This window comes from Carcharodon carcharias, chromosome 15 (genome assembly GCF_017639515.1).
Source record: "Carcharodon carcharias isolate sCarCar2 chromosome 15, sCarCar2.pri, whole genome shotgun sequence".
Lineage (NCBI taxonomy): Eukaryota > Metazoa > Chordata > Chondrichthyes > Lamniformes > Lamnidae > Carcharodon > Carcharodon carcharias.
The window spans coordinates 14,276,334-14,300,877 of NC_054481.1; the positions used below are offsets into that span (position 1 = coordinate 14,276,334).

Here is a 24,544-nt window from a genome sequence, read left to right on the forward strand (position 1 = left end):
TTAGGAAGATGTGGTAATTCAAAGAATAAAGTCAAGGCAATAAAGAAAGGTATTAATATGGGAAATGATATACAAACCATGACTGGAAGGGATAGAATGTACAATTGTAAGAGTAAATCAGAAGTTAAGGATAGATATTACAAAAATAATAAAAGGATAAAATTAAAGGATCTATATCTGAATGCACATAGCATTTGAAACAAAACAGATGAACTAAAAGTGCAAATAGAAATTAATATGCAGGATGACATAGATTAGGACCTGAATATTTAAGGGTACATGACATTTAGGAAGGACAGGGAGCTAGGAAAAGATGGAGGGATGGCACTGTTAATTAATGATGGCATTAGCACAATGGAGAGGGATGACCTAAGTTCAGGAAACCAGGAGGTGGGAGCGATTTGGGTAGAGATGAGAAATGATAAAGGCAAGAAGTCACTTGTGGGACTGGTGTACAGGGTCCCTAATAGTAACCACACATTAAGACAGAGTATAAGGAAGAAATAATGGGAGCTTGTCAGAAAGGTACGGTGCTAATCATGGGGGATTCTAAACTACATATATATTGGAAAAATCAGATGGACAAAAGTAGCCTAAATGAGGAGTTCATAGAATGTTTTCTGGATAGTTTCTTAGAACAGCACATTCTGGAGCCAACCAGAGAGCAAGCCATACTAGACCTGGTATTGTGCAACAAGATAGGATTAATTATTGACCGCATAGTGCCCCTAGGTAGTAGTGATCATAATATTATTGAATTTTACTTTCAGTTTGAGGGAGAGCAGAGTGGGTCCAAGACTAGTATTTTAATTTAAATAAGGGCAATTATGGGGGCATGAAAGCAAAGTGAACTGGCAAATTAGGTTGAGGGATAGGTCAATAGAGATGCAGTGACAGACATTTAAGAGGATATTTCAGAATACACAGGATACATTCCAACAAGAAAAAAAAAAATTCTAAGGAGAGGTCCCATTATCCGTGGTTAACTAAAAAAGTTAAAAGTAGTATCAAACTTTTAAAAAAGCATATAATTGCACAAGGATGGGTAGCAGATCAGAAGATTGGACAGAATATTAAAAAAAATCAAAGAATGACTAAAAGATTAATAAGGAGGGAAAATTAGAGTACAAGAGAAAGCTAGCTAGAAACAAAAACAGATACTAAGAGTTTCTATAGATATTTAAAAAAGGAAAAGTTTACAAAGTGAGCATTGATCCTATTGAGAGTGAGTCTGGAGAATTAATAATGGAAAATAAGGAGATGGCAGATGAATTGAACATGTATTTTGCGTCAGTCTTCACTAAAGAGGATATAGCTCAGAAATAGCTCTAAATCATGAAATAGAAAAGAGGGAGGAGCTCAGGAAAATTACAATTGCGAGGGAAGTGGTACTGAGCAAATAGTTGGAGCTGCAATCTGACAAGTCCCTGGTCCTGATGGACTTCATCTTAGGCTCTTAACAGAAGTGGTAGGGAGATAGTTGATGGGTTGGTTTTAATTTTCCAACATTCCCTAATGGAACTCTTTATCCAAAAAGGGAGGAAGACAGAAAGCAGGAAACTACAGTCTAGTTAGCTTAACATCTGTCATAAGGAAAATGTTAGAAGCTATTATTAAAGATGTTATAGCAGACCACTTGGAATCATTCAAGGTAATCAGGCAGAATCAACATGGCTTTGTGAGACAGAAATCATGTTTAACCAATTTATTGGAGATCTTTGAAGAACCAACATATGCTGTGGATAAAGGGGAACTGGTCAATGTACTGTATTTAGATTTCCACAAGGCATTTGATAAGGTGCCACATCAAAGGCTATTGCAGAAAATAAAAGCTCATGGTGTACAGGTGACATACTAGCATGGATAGAAGATTGGCTAGCTAACATGGACTGCAGTGGTCAAGAAGGTAACTCACCACCACCAACTCAGGGGCAAAGAGGGATGAGCAATAAATGCTGTCCCAGCCAGTGAAGCTCACATCCCGTGAATGAATAAAAAAAGAAACAGAATAAAAAGAGTAAGCATAAATGGATTGTTTTCTGGTTGGCAAGATATAATGAGTGGTGTGCCACAGGGATCAATGCTGGGGCCTCAACTTCTTACAATTATTATAAATGACTTGGATAAAGGGATGCAAGGTATGGTTGCTAAATTTGTTGATGACGCAAAGATAGGTAGGAAAGTAAGTTGTGAAGAGGACACAAAGAGGCTACAAAGGGATAAAGCTAGGTTAAGTAAGTGAATGAAGATCTGGCAAATGGAGTATCATGTGGGAAAATGTGAAATTGTCTATTTTGGCAGGAATAATAAAAAAGAAGCATATTATCTAAATGGTGAGAGATTGCAGAGGGATCTGGATGTCCTAGTGTATTTTTTTTGTTTATCCATGAGATGTGGGCTTCGCTGGCTGGGCCAGCATTTATTGCCCATCCCTAGTTGCCCTTGAGAAGGTGGTGGTGAGCTGCTTTCTAGAACCGCTGCAGTCCATGTGGTGTAGGTGCACCCACAGTGCTGTTAGGCAGGTTTCCAGAATTTTGACCCATGCGACAGTGAAGGAAAGGCGATATATTTCCAAGTCAGAATGTTGAATGACTTGGAGGGGAACTTCCAGGTGGTGCTGTTCCCATGTCTCTGCTGCCCTTGTCTTTCTAGATGGTAGTGGTCGTGGGTTTGGAAGATGCTGTCGAAGGAGTCTTGGTGAATTCCTGCAATGCATCTTGTAGTTAGTACACACTGTGGCTACTGTGTGTCAATGGTGGAGGGAGTGGACATTTGTGGATGTGGTGCCAATCAAGCAGGCTCCTTTGTCCTGGACGATGTCAAGCTTCTTGAGTGTTGTGGGAGCTGCACTCATCCAGGCAACTGGGGAATATTCCATCACAGTCCTGACTTGTGCCTTGTAGATGGTGGGCAGGCTTTGGGGGGTCAGGAGGTGAGTTACTCATCGCACCTTCCTAATCTCTGACCTGCTCTTGTAGCCACAGTATTTATATGGTTAGTCCAGTTTAGTTTCTGGTCAATGGTAACCCCCCTAGGATGTTGATCATGGGGGATTCAGTGATGGTAATGCCATTGAACATCAAGGGGCGATCGTTGGATTCTCTCTTGTTGGAGATGGTCATTGCCTGGCACTTGTGTGGCACAAATGTTACTTGTCACTTGAGGTGAGTTGTAGGGTTGGGGGCAAGGACAGCACTCCGGTTGAGATGAGTTGGGTGGGGTGGTGCAAGGGCAGCACTCAGGTTGAGGAGAGTTTGGAGTTGGGGGCAAGGGCAGCATTCCAGTTGAGGCAAGTTTGGGGGGGCGGTGATGGGGGCAAGCGCTGCATTCTAGTTGATGGTATTGCACAAGCATGTGTGGGAGTGGGATGGAGGAGGGAAGTGGCCACGCATTAGGGATACCTTGTATAAAGTGACCATTACTCCGCAGCTGAGACAGTTCATGCGCAGCCACATTGACATGCTTGGAGTTGGCCCTCTAGCTTATCTGCCCACTCAAACAATGCAGAGGCCTGAAAGTGCCAGCTACTGCTCCAGAGTTTCCATCCCTTGGGCACAGACTGCAAACATATGAGCATTTTAGTGGACTGCTAAACAATTGGACAACTGCGCACCTTGTACAATCTCCTTGCAAAAGCTGGCCATGGGGCATTCACTGGTGGAGGTGCTCACAGCCCCTTGCAATGTTATCATTCAGGTTTGGACCAGTCTTCCCCATGATACAAGCTAATAGTGCAGCCTTGTAGTGCAGGTTAGAAGAATGCCTGTGCCTAAGCTGAGAGCACAGCATGCAGGCCAGTGGGGAAAACTGCCACCGATCAGTCAGGTGGAGTGGGGTGGAGGAGGGTGGGGTTTTGGGCAGCCATGCAGCGCACTAAACTGTGGCCATCCAAGTGGTGGCCAGCACTCTCCGGGATGCATTAAGGGGCCTTCAGACTAAACCAAGAGAGGTTCTTAGAACACCCAAGCCAACCCATCTGTCTCTGTCTTTCATCCTGTGGAGGAGTACATTAGGAGCATGGAGCCTGGTGAACTAGTGTATGCTTTGTGACCTACAGAGAATGAAGATGACAGAGAAGAGAACAACGGAGGCACCTCGCTGCACAGAGAGAGGAGCAGCACCCTCAGGAAGAAGGGGCAGCTGGGGCTCCCGCACATGCTGCTGAAGAGCTACAACAAGCTGTCACTAATCAGCGCCTAGCTAGACGCAGGGTCTATAGACGCCGCCTTTCATTCCTGCAGATGACCAGTGTTGCTGAAGACTGCACGTGTCTAGGGAACTGGTCGTCATATCTGCCAGTGCTGTAGGATTTGGCGCCACGGGGACATGGCCGTGAAAGTGACTGCGGTGCTCAATTTTTACGCCAGTGGCTCCTTTCAGAGCTCCACAGGTGACCTCTGTTGGATATCACAAGCCTGCACCCACAAATGCATCCATGAGGTCAAGGATACCTTCTTCATAAGGACGCACAACTTTGTGCATTTCGCCTAGGACCAGGAAAACCAGGATACAGGAGCGATTAGATTTTCTCAGATCTTGGGTTTCTCACAGGTGCAGGGTGTGATCGACTGCACTCAAAGAAGGACGTGGCTGATTACACACGTGCAGCAGCCTCGGACTGCAGCAGAGCAAAGATATAATAAGGCTCATGCTGCAACTCGCAACTTGGCAGAGCAAACCAGCGGGAAGCTGAAAATGAGGTTCTGGTGCCTGGACTGGTCTGGTGGAGCCCTGCAATACAGTCCATAGAGGGTGTCACTCAGCCTTGTTGCATGTTGTGCCCTTTACAACCTGGCGCTACAATGGGGAGAGGAGCTGGCTGAGGAGGACATGCTGCAGCTGCAGGTCTTCTCAAATGAGGACATCAACGGTGATGAGGATGAGGAGGTCCTCAAAGCTGATGATCAGAGCATAAGGCCCTCGCACTGGCCAGGTGAGGCAGGCGCACTCCGGAAGCCTTCATAGTTGATAGATTTGTGAAGGATGATGACGACATGCAGTGAGGACACACCATAGATCCTTACATTGCATCTGTGAACGTTTGACTCTGTCCACCTTATGGCAGCGCACATACCATCTGTGATAATGCTCCTGTCATTGATTCGCAGTGGAGACCCTAATATCGCTCTTTGCAGGAGGATAATGACGACATGCAGTGAGGGCACTCCATTGATCTTCACATAGCCTCTGAGAATGTTCGACTCCTGTCTGTCCAAGGGCAGCTCTGATCAGGTTCATGTCATGGAGATGCAGCCATGAAACTTTAAAAGCAACTGATCCTTTATCTGCCTTCAGCTCCTGACCCCTTCAGGAGCGTAGCATCACTGATCACAGATGCTGAAGAATGGGTGCCAGCCCCACCTCAAAGGTGCTAAGAGCACATGGAGAGAATGAGGGAACTCTGTGAAGCCTGCCCACAATATTCTGGCAGCAATGACAAGCACCGTCGAGGTGCAGGCATCACAAATATGTCTAGGGAGTATGAGGCCGTACCATCACTTTGGTCTGAAGGCTGCGCAAAGCACATGGAAGAGGCCCTGGACTGAGACACTTGGCCTTATCTTGTGCAGATAGGTTTCGCAGCTGAATGACAATAACACTGCTCATCAGAACAAGGAGCCACAGGCAGGTAGACGTTCTTGGGAATTTATTGACAATAGTGAACAGTACGTACAAGTGATGAACACCTGTGCCCAGGATAGTCAACTGATTCTTCTTAACTTTCCTAACCCTGCCGCTACACCTTGGCACTCCCCCAACATCCACAGCAGAGGTGGAGGCAGCCTGCTGACTGCAATGCCCTGTCTGCAATGACCTTGGCAGGCATCCTCTGGAGGGGCCCGGCCTGCTTTCAGGGACCTGCTGTGTGGCAGTGGAGCTGGAGCTGCTGAGGTCACAGGAAGAGGGGATTCAGATGGGCTGGACACTCCTGGAGTCACCTGGGTGGATGGCTCCAGCGGGGTATACCTGGTGCTCCTCCTCCCTATGGGTGCCCGATGGCCCCAGGCTGACTCCTTGAGAAGAACGGGTAGCTGGATTGAAATTGGGCTGCCCCGCACCGCTCTCATGTACACACTGTTGGAGACCAACTATAGCATTGACGATGGAGTTCAGCCCGCGCAGCAGTGCAGGAGCGACGTCCTGAACCAAGGTCTCCATGGCAACCACCCTCCTACCAGTGTTGACCTCAGTGCATTGGCATGCCAGCGCCATCACCCTCACCTGAAGATGTACAGACTCCTCCATCGTGCCTTGCAAACTGAGGAATGCAGCAGACATCCCTTCCTGATGTTCCCGAGCTAGCCTTTGCAGCTCCAGCAACTGTGACATGACTGAGACACCTGCCTTTATCTTGTGCAGAAAGGTTTCACATCTGAGTGACAATAACGCTGCGCATCAGAACAAGGAGCCACAGGCGGGGAGACATTCTTGGGAAACAAAAATAGCAATACCTGGAAAAACTCAGCAGGTCTGGCAATATCGGCGTAGAAGAGCAAAGTTGATGTTTCGAGTCCTCATGACCCTTCAACAGTTCTGTTGAAGGGTCATGAGGACTCGAAATGTCAACTTTGCTCTTCTCCGCTGATGCTGTCAGACCTGCTGAGTTTTTCCAGGTATTTATATTTTTGTTTTGGATTTCCAGCATCCGCAGTTTTTTGTTTTTAGACATTCTTGGGAGTTTATTGACAATAGTGAACAGTAAGTACAAGTGATTAACACCTGTGCCCAGGCTAGTCAACTAATTTCAGAGTCCAGGGGCTCGTCATCTGACTTGGACTCAGCAATGTTCTGGCCTCCAGCAGTCCGCTGAGTGCCGGGGATCTGGGAAGTCCCTGCCTCTGCTGGCTGTGGATCAGAAAGTGCGATGTGCTCACTAGATTGTGATCCTGAACCTACTCTAAAGCTAGGTCCCATCGAAGTGTGTGTCTCTGCGCTGGTGGAGGATGTGGGTGAGCACTGTGAAAGGTCTTCAGGGAGGGTTTCAGCGGAGTCTTCTTCTGAGCTTCCCTCAGGGCTTGATTGGAGGCCCTGGATCATTGGCTCTCTCAGCTGTTTGGCAGATGTGCCTGTGAAAGCAAGGGGAGATAATTAGTGCATGGCAATGGCCTGTGAAACAGGACACATCACTCACAGCATGGTTATCTGATGGATGTTGCACTGCTGGATCTTCACCTGGTAGAGCAGCGCCGACCTCACCATCAGCACAGGAACAGCTCAGATCCTCACTGGCCAGCTAAATGGCTCTGTTTTCAAAGTTCATGAGGACCTTGATTTCAGGCCCTGTCTGTGATGACCTTGGCGGCCTTCCTCTGGAGTCCTGAGACCTGGAGGGCCCTGGCCACCACCACTGTGCAACCTCTCCCTCTTGTTGTGTGCCAGCTTGTTCTGCATGAATAGAGATGGAAAGAATTTAAGCAGGATACCTGCCAGGCCAGATGGTAAATATGCCTGGCATATGTGGGTGGTGAGTGGTCCCACAGACTGGATGAGGAAAATGAAGGTGTGTGTGAGAGAGTGAGTGGTGATGTCCCTTGAACTGGCGGTGAGTGGGGGCCCTGTGGATTGTGATGGGTTTGTGAGTGTATGAGTTGAGAGTGATGACAAGAGTGACTTACCCTGATGGAGATCATTCATCCTCTTGCGCATTGGGTGACTGTCCTCTTTTGCAGGATGTTGGCATTGACTACCTGCTGCCACCACCTCCCAAGCTGGTTTGGTGATATTACTACCCCTCCTGCGGTCAGAGCAGGGGTAGAAGTCATCACGGCGGGCCTCCAATGTGTCCAAAAGGCACTTGAGGGACGTGTCATTGAACCTGGGGGCTACAGTCATTTTGCCGTTTGGGACCATCCTGTTTTCCGTGCAGCAGTTGTGGGCTGGAAGCACTGAGAGGTGTGCATGTGGCTGCACTTTAAATCTGGCGCCCGGTGTGATGAAGTAGGGAGGTGATGGCATGTCAGACTATTGAAAGCCCCCCCCCACCCCCCACCATGGAAACAGCCTGTTTCCCAGAAATGCATAATTAATGTGGCGGGTTTGGGACGACATGGCGTGAGAAGCCGCCATTGCGGCTGACAGGGAAAATGTCGTTTTCCCTACCCACTACCACACTTAGTTCAAATCTGGGACTAATCAGCCCAGGGTTGTTGTGGAGAGGATGTTTCCTCATGCGGGAGAGCCTAGAACTATGGGTCACTGTTTAAAAATAATGTCTCACCCATTTATGATGGAGATTAGGAGGAATGTTTACTCTCCAAGGGTCATGGGTTTTTGGAACTCTTCCTCAAAAAGCGGTAAAATCAGAGTCGTTGAATATTTTTAAGGCAGAGGTAGATAGATTCTTGTTATGCAAGGAGGTGAAAGGTTATTGTGGTAGGCTTGAATGTGGAGTCAAGGTTACAATCAGATCAGCCATGATGTTATTGAATGGCAGAGCAGGCTTGCAGGGCCAAGTGGCCTACTCCTGCACCTAATTCGTATGTTCTTATGCTCGTATATTGATCTATAAAATACATTTAAAAAACAACTTTTCTTACTATTCAAAGTTTTTAATCCTGTGCTGGACAAGTTAATATTAGCTTTTTTCCATTCATTCCTTACAATGATTTATTTCAGGTTTATGATGAATGTGACCTGGAATGGCAGAGACCTCTCCTTCACACGAGATGGATACCAGGCCAACCCTAAGCTAGTGGTGATTGTACTGAACAAGGAGCGTACCTGGGAAAAGGTTTGATTTGTATTTCTTTCTTTCCTATTTCAGAGGACAGGCATTATATATAGTCACTCACCAGATCAGAGACCAAGTGGTCTACCAATTTCCTGTTTTTATCATGAGACCCAGTGTTGCTTTACTGATCATAAAATTTTGCTTGAATATATTCTTTCTTACACATTAGGGTCAGGATTCTCCACAGCTACCGTTAATAATAGTCAATTGTGCACTCAATAAAACGAGATGAAAAGTGCATTTCCATTTCTCTCCCTTCCCCACACTGCCACCAATGTTGTAAGTGGCAATATTCTCTTGTTACAAATCACTCAACTTGACAATTTGCTAGTGAATAAGAATGGCTGTTAGATTTTGGCCTTCAATCAGGTAGTAGCTATTTGAATGAGATATATATATATACGTATTTGTATATGTGCGCTCACTGCATGTCTGATAAGAGCATTTACCTCTTAATTATGTTACACTAACACGATGGACCATTCATGTAGCACTATAGGGGAATAAAACTTTCCTAGATATTACTTTAAATACTTTGTACTTGGATGCGAGATTTTTACTCTCGAAATGAGTATTGCCATTAGAGTTGGAGTAAAATATTCAGGTGAAATTTATAGTTATATTTTTCTGTGATGCCCCCTCTTTTACTCATTTTTCCAGAGATGAGGGTTGCTTATCAGCTGGTGACCCCAGCATTCCACAAACCACCATCTACTACAGGTTCAACCAGAGATTTTTCACTCTTATCAATAGAAAACGGAACCTTCCTGTGATCTGTTGTCCAAAACCAGACTCGTCCAACCTTTTCGCATGGGGGAGTGGGGCACATTTCAATTTTGCTCATATTCAGGGGGCCAATGAACAAATTTTGGAAAGGTAAGGTTTGACATAACATTAATCATCAATTTCAAAAACAAGCTGACGTATGGAGAAACAATTTGCTGAGCAGAAAAGTCAACAATACATTGACAGTTAAATAAGTGATAAAGGTGACCATTAAGAGTGTGAAATGATAAGTGTGCGTCAAGCTCACTCCCAGTCTCAGGGACTGAATTCTGTTGAAGGGTCATTCGGACTCGAAACGTTAACTGTACTCCAATCCGCAGATGCTGCCAGACCTGCTGAGTTTTTCCAGGTATTTTTGTTTTTGTGTTGGGAGTGGGTGAGGGTGCCTGGTTTCTCTCTCTCTCTCACACACACCCACCAATTCCCCCCTCACTGAATCAGCTTGAGGGTGGGGGTGCGGGTGGTGCGGTTGGGCAGTGAAAGGGAGACCCTAGAATGAGGCCTGAGGCCTAGCGGCGCCCAACCGTAGGTGCCCGCCAAGAGGAGCACCGAGAACTGGGTGAATGCAGAGAGCTGAAGGAATGCGAGGCTAGCCGAGGGTGGTGGGGGGGGGCGGGGTGGGGGGTGTGGTGGTGGTTGTGGATTAGCGGGTGGATTACCAGGAGCAGTGATGGACGCGGCGGCAGCCACGGGTAAGCATTATGAGCAAGACCCGTGCTCTCCCTATCGTCACCATCCTCGCAGCTGCTGGCGTTCACTGCTCCTCCAATCGCAGGTGGGCTCTCTCCTCTGTTGGCTGCTGATAGGCTCACTGTTGAGCCTATGAGCAGCAAGGTGCAGGAGAGAAGTGGACTGCCATTGGAGGAGCCAGCCAAGTGCGGACATCTTCCATCGCACTGACTGCTCTCAGCAGTATTTTCAGCTGCCGCCCCATGTGGAGGGGCTTCAAGGTCTGCCAGGCCTTTGGGTTGGACAAACCTGCCCCAAACTCTTCATTTTTTTCCCCTCATATTGTAATGTTTATAGCTTTCATTCAACTGGTCCTGGAGTGAGATAGTTTATCAAAGCAGCATTATAAAAAATGCTAATTGTATCTTTGCTGGATCAATTCCGTAATCATTTCAATCTAAAGATTTGCAGCAGTTTTCATGGTTACTACATTAAACTAAATACTGGAGGCTAGTGAAACAAGCCCATATGTAAGATACAATCTTCTGCTCTCGCTGGTGGTGAACTTGGAGGTGGGAAGGGCATATAATTAGGTGGAATGGTGGCATATCGGATTGGAACCAAGTCGGCTTCCCGACTCTGCCCGAATTAAGCTCTCGGCGGGAAGGCTCATGGTTGACCTTCCTGACCTACTGCCAATAGAGGGCCTTAAATGTGCAATTAATAACCACTTAAGGACCTCATCCTGCCACTGCTTGTATTAACCTAGCTGCAGGTGGGCCAGTTGCCATGTGGCGTGCACAACAGGTAAACCTATGCGGGCAGCTTGTCTCACCACCAGTGGTGGGGGAGGCCCCTCGATCAAAGACACTTCCTGATCAAGGAACTAGACATCGGGAAGAGGGGGACTCAATAAGACCCACCCCTGCTCTTGCTGCCAAGCCCCCTACACTCCTCTCCCTGTGACCCTCACCCTGCAGAACCTGCCCCCGACATTAATTATCTGTGGCCTAGGTTACTCCGCTACCCGGAGACTACAGTGCCCGTCCTCCTGGCAGCAGCCATGGCCTCCCCGGTGGCGCTGTTGAGCACAAGAACTGCTGGCCTGTAATTGGCTGGTGGCTCTTGGTAGGGGAGACTTCTGCCCTGTCCTGATTTCAGGGGAAGATCCTCTGGTGGCCTTGCCATTGCCTGATTGGTTTGTGGTTCAGTGGGCCTTCCCAAAGAGAGGTGGTGCGGGTCTCTCACCAGCTCTCTAGCCAGCAGGCAAGACCCCACTGCCTCAACAAGATTCCGCCTGCAGTCTGGGAAGTAGATCCTTTCAAGCATTTCACACGGTTTCATAGTAAATTCCACTCTCACATCCTTGTTGTCATATAGACCTCAGGGGAAATCCTCTATCACAAGTTATTACACTCAGGAAACATTGCAATTACTCAGGTAAAAGTAATTGCTTGTCAACAAAAAACAACTTTTTAGTATCCTACGTCAGGGCAACTTCTATATTGCTGATTTGAGTTCAGTGTAAGTACAAGCAATACCAATTTTCAGAAATGTATCTATTTATATCTTGACATCAAGAAGGCTGAATTTGAAAACATTATATATGGCAAAGTGTTGCTAAATCCCTATTTTAAAAATTCAGTAGAATAAATAAGTTCATGAAATGAAAGGGCTCATTTTCCTTGCTCTCTTCCCATGTGGCAAGAGTGCATCAAGCCACCATCTCATGTGGTAAGAGTGCATCAAAACACTCTCTCTAGTTGTTTTAAAAATTAATGTTTGCAACAGATTAGGAAGCACAATGACTAAGCAGCCATTCCACTACATAAGAGAATAAGGCCTTTGATGGCAATGGAAATTGCATGGCTCATCATTTTACTTTTAAGATGTAGACATGGTACAGGCAAAATGGGTTCAGAAGGCTTCCTACTGTGTTGCAATTGCAGGTGATATGGCATTGCCAATGCCAACTGTATTGCAGAATAACACATTTTCACTTGGGCCTATTCAGAGAAGTAGCCACTGGTCACTGTTATGACCGATGCGGTTGGTAAAGCTGAGTTATTTTAAAAATCCCAGAGGGAAACTTTAAACAACTGTCATAACCTATAATTTAAGTGTTATGTTTGAGATGCGACTCTAAATTCAGGAATCAGACCACCAGTTCTTGAGGTTTTACATTAAACTAAATGAAACATTTTATTAATTTACACAGATTAAAATATATATACACATGGCTTCAAATTACTACTATCATAACTTTTAACAAATTCCCAAACAATTTCCATTAAGGCAGCAGCAGCCCATTGACTTAACCAAACACCAGGCAAAGCATTTTCACCTTACAAATTCAAAATGAGGTTCTTTTCACTTTGGTTCCTGTGGAGACAGTTGGAGGCCTACAGCTGTCTTTTGATCTCACATTGCCTCTGCTCTGCACACCCAAAAACTGCTGAAGTTATACCTACCACTGCTCATTGAATGTAAATTCTCATTGTATCACCAGCCTCTTCTAACAATAAAACCCCTTTCATAGTACCCATTTTATTAGGAATATAAACATTTTGCTTGGTATCTGCTAGATAGGTTATTGGGGATAGGCAGGAATGTGGAATGTTTTCACCTGACTTGAATTCTCTAGTCAAAAAATGCAAATGCACGCTATCTCTCTAGTACACATCAAAGCACCCAGACTAGCTGGCTTTAATCAAATTAAAACACACCTACAGACTAAACCGCTATTTTAAAAGAAAAATCTTTTCCAATAAAATATACATTAATAGCTTCATGACATCACTAAAATGGGCATCAAAATATGATGAAAAGCATAATTTAAAGCTAAAGCACGAGGTAGGAAGAAAGTTTTTTTATTGGAAGATAAGAACAACTGCCACGCATCACTCAAATAGCAGATACATCACTGATGCAAAATCTCTCGCAAATATATGCTGCATACACAAATGTCATTAAAATGTGGATTTTATTGAAAAAATAATGAGACAATTCATGCTTAACATTACTAATGCTTCACTCTAACACAATGAGAAAATAATTCCAATAGGTTTACGCCATACAATTAAATGGTAGATACTTTAACATAAGAAATGTCCACTTCTTCATCTCTTTTTCCTCTTTCAAGATGCTCCTTAAAACCTGCCTCTTTGAGCAAACTTTTGGTCACATGCCCTAATATCTCTTCATGTGGTCTGGTGCCAAAACTTGTCTGTTAATGCTTCAAATGAAGCACCTTGGGACATCTCCCTACATCAAAGGTGCTTTATAGTTGCAAGTTCTTGTAGTTATTGACATGCGTTGGTCAATGCTTTTATTAAAAGACAATTAGAATAATGAGCTAATCCTGAATAAGTGCACAAACAGAGCAATAAGTCATCATATTTACGTAGGCTTCACCACCACTTCTTGACACCTGAAAAGTATTTTCCTCCTCACAGGAAAAGTATTGCAGTGGATTCAGTCTGTAGTGATTGCAACTTGCAGCATGTTGCATGCATTCCCAATGTCACTACCTAATCAGACATCGGAATTATATTCCCATTGGGTAACTATGAAGGAGTAAAACATCAGAAAACTGGACCAGGATTTCCCTGTCGGCGAGCGGGGGGGGGGTGGGGGGTGGGGCCTGCTCGCCGATGCGGGATGACGGTGGGCGAACTTCCAATGTCACCCCGCCTCATTTCAATTTTCAGGTCGGCTGGGGTTCAGCCGAATCAGCTGTGCATCCGCCAACCTGTCAATGGCCTATTGAGGCCATTGACAAAGTAATTCAAGTAATCAATGGACCTGCCCGTCCAAACTTAAGGTTGGCGGGCAGGCCAGGAGCCTTGGCGGGCATTGGAAAAAGCATAAAGCCTCATCCATGGATAGGATAAGGTTTCATGCAGGTTTTTAAAAATTTAATAAAAGTGTAAAGCAAAGTGATGGACATGTCCCAACTCATGTGACAGTGTCATTTGAGGGGATATGTCAGGGAAATTTTTTTTTCTGTTTTTAGCATTTTTTAATGTGGAGCCGATCTCCCTGAGGCAGCGAAAAAGTGCACTCTCGGCTCAGGGAATCCCCCCCCCCCTCGCCTGCACAGGGAGCACATAGCGCTTCATTGCGGATGTCACGTTGGGCGGGCCTTAATTGGCCCGCCCACTTAAAATGGTGACGCGCCCCCAATCGAGGGTGCCAATCGGAGGCACGCCCGATCCTGAACTTCCCCCCGCAGCGGGGGGATATTCTGCCCCTGGTATTCTGAAGTATACCCTCAGGAATTGGTGGCTCTTTAATCTTTCAGATAAATTATTTAAAAAGTTACTGTGATTCAGTATTTTGGTTTTTCTCATAGGACAATATGACATTATATTGGGCTGGATTTTATGGGGGAAATGTACTGCTTGCCCCCTGGAAACAAAAGCCATTTGGAAACCAGCCATCTTTAAAAAAGATAGTCCCACAGCGATAACACGCTGAGGGTTGAATTTCTGCCCCATACTGGAAGGAATACCTGCCATTGAGAGCTGCCAGCCAATCTGATTGCCTGACAGCTATGGCAGTCCCAGCAGGGTCAGAGCTCAGCAGTAGGCACTTCTGGAACTGCAAGCAGGTCCATCGGACCCAGGTAAGTCCCAGACTTTTTGGGTGGAGAGAGATTGGGCACCCTAGCAAGGGAGGTTGGGGGATGGCTTTTAGAGACCAGGCGTGGAGGCACAAAAGTGGGGTACAATCTTAGGGGGGGGGGTGCCCCTGAAGCACACATGGCACCTCCCAAAGGATATACCCCCATTCCTTCCTTCCTTTTCAGAAACTCAGAAAACGGCCTTCCCACTCTTTCAGCCTTACACTGCCCAGCGTATTATCACAGTAGAGGTGGATTGAGTTTCTTAAGTGAGCAAATTGCCTACTTAAGAGCCTCAATAGGCCTAAGGGTGGATGGGCTATTGAATGCCTTACCCACCCCCTTATTATGGGGAGTGGGCCAGGGATGGGTGGGAAGTCAGTGGGCTAACCACCCAGCATATTTTATGTGCTGCCCTGCCAAAAACATACCTGGCATGTGGCCATTAAACCAGCCCATTGTATATACGGTGGGAAGGCCAAAAATTGGTTTCGTGCTATTGTGAAACCAGTTTGCGAGCTGTTATGATATGGCAGGTGGTAGTTGCTGGGCTGACCAAATCCCAAAGGGAAAGTTGGCAAGCTATCACAATGATTTGCAATTTCTATTTTCATTACGAGAAGGTATGTGCATGGAAGTCAAAAGTAAAGTCCACTATCACTTTTGGAGATTTTAAATTTTAAATTAAAAATTTATTAATGAAAGAAAAGAAAACTTAAACACACAAGATTGTAGTGATACAATTAAATTTAGTCTTTCAACATTTCCCAACAGATTTCTACTTAATTGGTTCCCAAATAAACACCCTTTTCCAGATTCTTAATCTATAAAGCATCCAGTGATATAACCACAAGGCACCCACTGTTGCTATAAGGGAGGCATTTCACACCTTCTCTCTTCCTCTCATGCAACAATGGACTCCCAAGGCTTTTAACAAACCTTGCTTTCTGGAACAAGCAAGCACCTCTCTGGGTGGCTGGAGGCTACTTTTCACAGGTCTGTCTTCGCACAGCTCACCTTTCAAGATCTCGCATGTCCATTCACCTCATACAACTTTCAATCTTTCCTTAAATATATTGTTTCCCCTTTTGATCTTTCAATCCATTGTTTTAAATTCTATTTTTGGAATTCTTTTTTCCCAGAATATAAAAACCTTTCATGTTGTCATTATGGCTAGCTCTTTTGGGAAAAGTAAACTTAATAACTTTGGCTTATTTATTTATGATTTTGCCAGTTGTAAAACTTCCAGTTATGTCTTTTTGAAATTCAAACAGCTAACACTTCACTCCTCACTTATCTCCTCATGCAAATTCCCATTCATACTATATTTACTGGGATCTCATCTTAGCTTGCCCATCTCCATTTCAAAATGCCTGCTTTTACTCCTAATCCCTTTGATGATTCAAACCCTGCAGTCTGACTGTCTTCAGTTTAATTAAATTAGTTATGCACACAAAACACACACACAGCCCCCACAAGCCTGCTTCAGTATCCCACAGTAATATTAGGAAAAATGATACTTCTTTTTCAGATCATCTGCTCTGCTTGTCAATGGCAGACCACTTTTCCCGCTAGCGGATGTTGGGAATGTTATTTTAATACATCTGCATATCATTATAAGCCCTGTTCACTGGAATCATCCTCTGACATCAGATTTACTGCCCACATTGGCGAGAAAACATGCCAGCCCAGGAAACATTTTGACAAGTGTGACGTGCAGAAGCCGGGACTTACTGTTAATGCCTTGCTGACATTGCGGACATCCGAAGAGCAGAAGATGCTGGAGCCCTACAGCTACTGGATCCTGGAGGAACATGTGCATCTCATGCTGGGTGGATTCTCATGGACATGGCTTTACTGCAAAGCAACTCACGGAAGGTGGAAGCTCTCTGTTGATGTCTGGTGTCTGCTTTGGGACACCACAGTCTTGGTCATGGGCTGTTATGGATGATTGTCAAGATGGTGGAGAGGAAGGCCCAGCTGTGAGTGGGGGAGGAAGCTGTACCTGGTGAGGTGGTAGAGGAAGGTCTAGGTTTGACTGGGAGAGGAAGGTGCACTGGGCAGATGAGGTTGGGGGGAGGGGTGGGCGGAGGGGTTAGGTTGGGAGGGGGGAGGGGAGGGTTTAATGGGGGAGAAAGCGACAATTGAGGAGGTAGGTGTAATGGGGAGGAAGGTGTAAGGGAAGGAATTTGGAGGAGGTAAGAACTTCAGGGGATGGAAGGAATTCGGAGGGAGGCAGGACTTCGGGGGTGGGAGGGAAAGGAGTCCAGGGGAAGGAGTTTTGGAGTCCAGGGAGAGGAAGTGGCTGGGGGAAGGAAGGAGTAAGGGTGGAGGAAGAAGTAAAGGGTGGAGGAAGGAGTAAAGGGGGGATGTACAGGTTAACGTGCAAGGGAGAGGTCTGTGGAGTTGATTCATGCCTCCTGGAGCACAAAATGAGGGTGGACAAGGTAGCGGGAATGGTGCGAATGAAAGAGGTCAGAGGGAGCTGGTCGAATGGGACGGCAAGAGTGCAACGGTAGTGGTAGAAGAGGCATCAACGGTTATTGGTGGGGACTCAAAGGCAGACACAGACCCTGGGGGTGGAAAGAAGAAGGTTGGGGAGGGGATGGAATGTGCACGTTCACCTGGACATCCTGGAAAGTAAGGGGTTCTGGTTGGTAGGTGACGGTGGGGAGGCAGAAGGTGATGCTGGGTGGATCAACAGTGATGGAGGAAAGGACATGGGTGACTGGGGGAGAGGAAAGAACTGGACAGCTGAGGGCATACTTAATTACCCTCATGCTTCTAAAATCGAAAATGAAAGGAGCCTCAAGTTGGGCGGGCACAGGTGCTGCATGGGAGAGCAGTCAGTGGGTGGGTGGAGATGCAGGTCAGCTCAGATGGATAACTGAAAGAACCCCAGCAGGCAGCATTGAAAATGCCTAGTACATTTAGATGACTGCGATGGAGGAAGGCTCCGTGTGCGTGAAACAATGCTTGCATGCGGCTCCGAAAGGCCCTGTCACACATACACTTCTCCCTACAGAATCACTCGTGGGCCGGCTACGTGCAGCTGAACTGCTAGTGGAGGGGGATGCAGGCGGAGGACTTGTGAAGCCTGTAATTGAAGCTGAAAGACACCATTACACATTGTTCAGTGAAAGTGAATATATTTTCAGATTATAAAGTGACAATATGTGTTCACCCATGTAACCACTGATGGTCAGAAATTCTTACCTTTTCCTAGCTTACCACTTCTTCTACCTGCTGCCCTGAGAACTGCAGCAGGATTGGAGACAGCCTGGTTAACCTTGTTGCTTCTGATGACTTCAGCATGGGTCCTGTGGAAAGCTGAGGCCTTGAGGGCTCTGGCTTGCTTTGGCCATCCTCCTGTGGGCCAGCTACTCCCTGTGCGGTGAAAGAGGATGAGGTTGAGGGGGGTCATGGCAAAGGGGACTCGGAGGGACAGGACAGCCTCTGAGATTTCAGAGTGGATGACCCAGGGGTGCCCAGCTGCCACTCCTCCTCTCTTTGGGTGGTCTAGGGCCCTGGCCTGACTCCTTGTGGGGAAGGGGCATTTGATTGTGGGCCACTCCACCCTCCCCCTCTCCGCACCTCCCCCAGCCCGGGACCTCTCCCTGCTGTTGTATGCCAGCTTCTCCTGCATGAAAACAAATGGAGAGGACGCTTGGCACTGCATGGAATGTTTGTGTGGTGAGCGGAGCTATGGACAGGATGAGGATACGAGTTCCAGAGGAGGATATGAGCCTGACTGCGATGTGAGGGTAAATATGTTTGAGAATTAGTGGTGTTGTCTCTTGAGGCGTGAGATCCCTGCAGATGTGCGATGGGCTTGTGAGTATGTGAGTGGAGAGTGATGAGAAGAGTGACTTACACTGGCAGAAGGGATGAGACCATTCACCTTCTTCCTGCACTGGATGACTGTCCTCTTTTGCAGGGCGTTGGCACTGACCACTGCTTCCCATGCTGGATTGGTGACCTTGCTTGCTGGCCTTCTTCCAGAGTGGGGCTAGTGGACATCACAACGGGCCTCCACTGCACCGAGTAGGCCCTTCAGGAAAGCATTGCAAATCTGGGGACAGCATGTTTCCTCCCTTTGGCAGCCATCAGTTCCCAGCAGCTTCCTATCCCTTTAAGAGTGCTAGCTCTTGGAGAGGCAGCCTTTAAATATGGCACCCAGTTTACTGAAGGCCTGAGATGACAGCTGGGCGGGCGAATCAGCGAATGCCTTGCCAGCGACCTGGTGTGTTTCTGCGGAATGCATAATTAATGAGGTGGGAATGAAACAAAATGACACGAAAACCCACCATTGCAGCCAATGGATGAAACATCCTTTTTCCCACCCACTACTGCACTTTGTGAAAATCTGGGAAAATTCTGCCCATAATATTGTGTCATGCACAGTTTCCTGTATTCTAATATATTACCAATCGTAGCCAATAACAGTACATCCCACCAGTCTCCTTTGAATTCATTGTTTTCTGTAAGAGATATAGGAGAATACAACCATGAGGACAATGGGCTCCACACATGAGCAGTCATTGGATCTCAAGCGTTCGTAACCCATTTCCAGAGAAAGTGAGCCTTTTTAAATAAGTTTTTAGTTTCTGGCTCTGCCCTGCTGGGGCCTTGCACCATTGTTGGTGAGAGCTGTTAAAGAGGTCAGATGCACTGCCTTTAAGGTAGCAAATGGTAAGTAGCATTGAAGCAATTGGAGGATAATAGTAAAGGAAGAGACAAGAAAATGTATAGTATTTTAGCCTTAACGCGTGAAACCAACATAGATTCTTGACTGCCCCACCCAGAATAGAAATCTTTGGCTGAGACCTCACAGTAGGTGTGAGAGGGCTTTAACTGTACCCTTCACAACCTTGGTGTTCTATTTGACCCCAAGTTGAGTTCAGACCACATATTCTATTTATCACCAGGTCTGTGTACTTCCACCTCCATAACATCACCTGATTCCACCCAGGCTTTTGCTCGTCTGCTGTTAATGCCTTTGTCAGCTTTACAGAATCGAATAATCTTTACAGTGCAGGAGGAAGCCATTTGACCCATCGAGTCTGCACTGGCTCGCTGAAAGAGCGTTCTGCCTAATCCCATTTCTCTGCTTTATCCTCAAAATCTTGTACATTCTTTCTTTTCAGATAGCAATCCAATTCCCTTTTGAATACCTCAATCGAACCTGCCTCCACTGCCCTTTCAGGAAGTTTGTTCCAGACTCCAACCACCCTCTGGGTAAAAAAAAAAACTCAAATCACTTCTACTCCTTTTGCCCATTATTTTGAATCTGTGCCTTCTAGTTCTTGATATACTCTTGAATGGGAACAGTGTCTCAGTATCTACCCTGCCCATACCCCTTAGGATCTTGAATACCTCTATCAAGTCTCCTCTCAGCCTTCTTTTTTCCAAGGAAAACAGACCCAACTTCTCCAATTTATCTTCAAAGCTACAGTTGTTTATCCCTGGAATCATTCTTGTGAATCACCTCTGCATTCTCTCCAATGCCTTCACATCCTTCCTCAAGTATGGCGCCCAGAACTGGATACAGTACTGCAGATGAGGCCTAACTGGTGTCTTATGCAAGTTTAATATGACCTCCTTACTCTTGTACTCAAAGCCCCTATTAATAAAACCTAGGTTACCATGTGCTTTATTAAGTGCTCTCTCAACATGTCCTGCACCTTCAATGGCTTATGTAATGGCTTTTATGCCGTCTCTCCATATTCTTCTGCAAAAATGAATCACCTCACACTTCTCTGCATTGAAATTCATCTGCCATTTGTCTGCCCAATCCACCAATATGTCTATCTCCTTTTGAAGTTCAAGACTACCCTCATCACAGTTGACAATGCTTCCAATCTTCATATCATCTGCAAATTTTGAAATCATGCTCTGCACAACACAGTCTAGGTCATTAATATATATCAAGGAGAACAAGGATCCCAACACTGACCCCTGGGAACTCCACTGCAGTCCTTCCTCCAATTTGAAAAACATTTATCACTACTCTGTTTCCTGTCACTTAGCCAATTTCTTATCCAAGTGCCCACTTTCCCTTTCATTCCATGAGCTAGAATTTTGCTCACAAGTCTATTGTATGGCACTGTATCAAATGCCTTTTGAAAATCCATATACATCACATCAACAGCATTGCCCTTTATCAACCTTCTCTGTTACCTCCTCAAAAAACTCCAGCAAGTTAGTTAAACATGATTTTCCCTTAATGAATCCATGCTGGCTTTCCTTAATTATCCTGCACCTGTCTAAGTGACTACTGATTTTGTCCTGAACTATAGTTTCCAGAAGTTTCCCTACCACTGAAATCAAACTGACTGGTTTATAGTTGCTGGCATTATCCTTACACCCCCTTTTGAACAAGAGTGTAACATTCACAATTCTCCAGTCCTCAGGCACTGCCCCTGTGTCTAAGGAAGACTTGAGGATTATCACCAGTGCCTCTGAAATTTCCACTCTTACCTCCCTCAGTATCCTCAGATGTATCTCATCCGATCCTGGTACTTTATCAATTTTAAGTAAAAGTAGGCATTTCCAATACCTCCTCCTCCTCAATTGTAAATTCCTCGAGTGTACAAGTTACCTCCTTTCTCACCTCAGCCTGGGTAGCATCCTCTTTCTTTGTAAAGACAAATGCAAAGTACTCATTTAATATCTCTGCTACTTCTGCTGCCTCCACATTCAAGTCTCTTTTATCCCTAATTGGCCCTACCCTTTCTTTTACCACCCCTTTATTATTTACATGCTTTTGAAGACCTTGGGATTCCCTTTCATGTTAGCTGCTAGTCTCTTTTCATGCTCTATCCTTGCTTTTCTGATTAGTTTTTTCACTTCCCCTCTGGTCCTTCTATATTCAGCCTGATTCTCCATTGTACTTTCTATCTGGCATCTGTCATATGCGTACTTCTTCCTTTTCATCTTCACCCCTATCTCTCTCGTCATCCAGGGTGTTCTAGATTTATTTGTCCTACCTTTTCCCTTCAAGGGAATATACCTCGACATTGTTTGCAGTGCTATCTCTTTGAAGGTAGCCCATTGTTCAGCCACCGTCTTTTCTGCCACATTTGATTCCAACTCCCTTGACTCATCCCATCGAAGTTGGCTTTCCACCAGTTAATTGTCCTTGCTCTGGATTGCTCCTTATCCTTCTCCATTGCCAGCCTAAATCTTATGATACAATAATCATTGTCACTTAAATGGTCTCCCACTGTTATTTGATCCACTTGGGCCAACTCATTCCCTAGAACCAGGTCCAACAGTGCCTGCTCTCTTGTTGGACCGGAAACATACTGCTGCAGAAAATTATCTTGAACACACTCCAGGAACTCTCGCCCTTCATGTCCCTTTACACTCTTCCTATCCCAGTCTATATTCGGATAATTAAAGTCTCTCATTATATTTGTTCTGTAATCCTTGCACCTCTCTGTAATTTCTTTGCATATTTGTGTCTCTACAGCTCTTCCGCTAGTTGGTGCCCCATATACTATATCGATCAGTGTTATTGCACCTTTTTCATTCCTTACCGCTAGCCAGAGTGATTCTGTCCTTGACACCTCTGGAACATCTTCTCTCTCCAGTACAGTAATACCGTCCTTAATCAATATTGCCACTGCTCCCACTTTTCTTGCTTTCCTGTCTCTCCTAAGTACCTTGCACCCGGGAATATTTAAAGCCCAGTTCTGCCCTTCTTTGAGTCAGGTCTCTATTATAGCAATAATATCATAGTTCTATTTGTCAACCTGTGCCTGTAGTTCAGCAGTTTTATTAACCACACTCCGTGCATTCACATACATGCACATTTATCCTGATTTAGGCTTTTTAACTTTCCCCCTTGCTCTGACCTCATCTAATGACTTACAATAGCCTACTCCAGTTCTATCAAACTCTCCAAGTATTCCATTTACCTTGTTACTACTCTCTGATATATCCTCTTTATCAGTTAATGCTTCTCTACATCCCACTGCCAGTTTTCCTCCTGAATTTCCCCTCAGGTTCCCATCTCCCTGCCAATCTAATTTAAACCCTCCCCAACAGCACTAGCAAACCTCCCCTCAAGAATATTAGTCCCAGTTCTGTTAAGATGTAACCCGTCCTTCTTGCACAAGTCCCACCTGCCCCAGAACCAGTCCCAATGCCTCAGACACCTCTTACTCAGTTTCTCCAGCTACGTATTGAACTGTTCAATCTTCCTATTCTTTAGCTCACTAACACGTGGCACTGGGAGTAATCCTGAAGTTACTGCTCTAGAGGCCCAGCTTTTCAATTTCCTCCTAACTCCCTAAAATCTGCTTTCAGGACCTTGTCCCTTTTCCTGCCTATGTCATTGGTTCCAATGTAGACATGACCTCTGGCTGCTTGCTCTCCCCCAAAAGCATGTCCTGCAGCCGTTCTGTTACATACTTCGCCCTGGCACCAAGGAGGCAACATACCATCCTGGAGCCATGTCTACGACTGCAGAAATGCCTGTCTGCTCCTCTGACTATAGAATCTCCTACCAGTATGGCACTTCCACCTTTCCACCTCTCCTCCTGTGCACCTGAGCCACTCGTGGTGCCACAAACTTGGCTCTTGCTACACTGCTCTGAGGAACCATCTCGTTCACCAGTATCCAAAATGGAAAAGCAATTAGAGTGCAAGACAGCCTCGGGGGATTCCTGCACTAACTGCCTGTTTCTCTTAGATACTCTGGCGGTCACCCATTCCCTCTCTGCCTGTGTACTTCTTAGCTGTGGTGTGACCACCTCTCTAAATGGGCTATCCATGTAATCCTCAGCCTTGCGGATGCACCATAGTGACTCTAGCTGCCGGTCAAGTTCCACAAACTGGAGCTCAAGTTTCTGCAGTTGGTGACACTTGCTGCAGATGTAGTCACCAAAGGCGCTTTGTTCCTGCATGACTTCCCACATCCCACAGAATGCACATTCCACATGGCCGAGCTGCACTCTCATACCTTTAACTTTATATAAAGTGTTTACTCACCTGTCACTCACCAATTGTCTCCCTCTCTCCCTCTTGCGACCCTTTATGAAGCCTCAGTGCTCTCTCCCTTCCTTTAGACTCAACTATTCCAATCCCCTCCTGGCAGGCCTTCCATTTCTACCCTAGATAAACCTGAGATCCCCAAAACTATGCTGCCTGTATTCTAACTCACAGCTGAGATCCTATTCACCCTAAATTCCTATGCGCACTAACCGACAGTTGCTCCTGTTTTGACAACGTCTCAACTTTAAAATTCTCACTTGTTTTTAAATCCTCCATGGCCTCCCCCTTTCCTAACTCTGTAACCTCCTCCAGCCATACTCCTCCAATTGTGGCCTGTGTACAGTCCCAATTTTAATCCCTCTAACTTTCCTGGCCTTGCCTTCAGCTGCCTAGGCCATAAACCCTGAAATTCCCTCCCTAAATCTCATCATTGGTCTACCTCACTTTCCTCCCTTAACAAGCTGTTTAAAACTTGCTTCTTTGACTAAGCTTTTGGTCATCAGCCCTAATACCTTCTTATGTGATTCAGTGTCAAATTTTATTTGATAACTGCTCTGCGAAGCACCTTGGTATATTTAACTACTTTAAAGACATTATAGAAATGCAAGTTGTTATTGAACTAAAATCAAAAACTTGCTGACCCACCCTGCTCTAAATCTTGGAATAAACTCTGCTGACACTTTGACAGTAGGAGCCCTGCAATGTAGTTAAAGATGATTAAGGAAATTGAAGGA

At 45.7% G+C, this 24,544-nt stretch overlaps 1 protein-coding gene across 1 annotated transcript in view; it reads left to right on the top strand.

The window, feature by feature from the left end:
- The window catches only part of grin2aa (glutamate receptor, ionotropic, N-methyl D-aspartate 2A, a), a 376,984-nt gene that overhangs the window by 222,547 nt on the left and 129,893 nt on the right, over positions 1-24,544 (top strand). Inside the window, exon 3 of the mRNA XM_041206490.1 lies at positions 8,617-8,731. Within this exon, the coding sequence (XP_041062424.1) occupies positions 8,617-8,731 (115 nt within the window). The remainder of the gene's footprint in view (positions 1-8,616; positions 8,732-24,544) is intronic.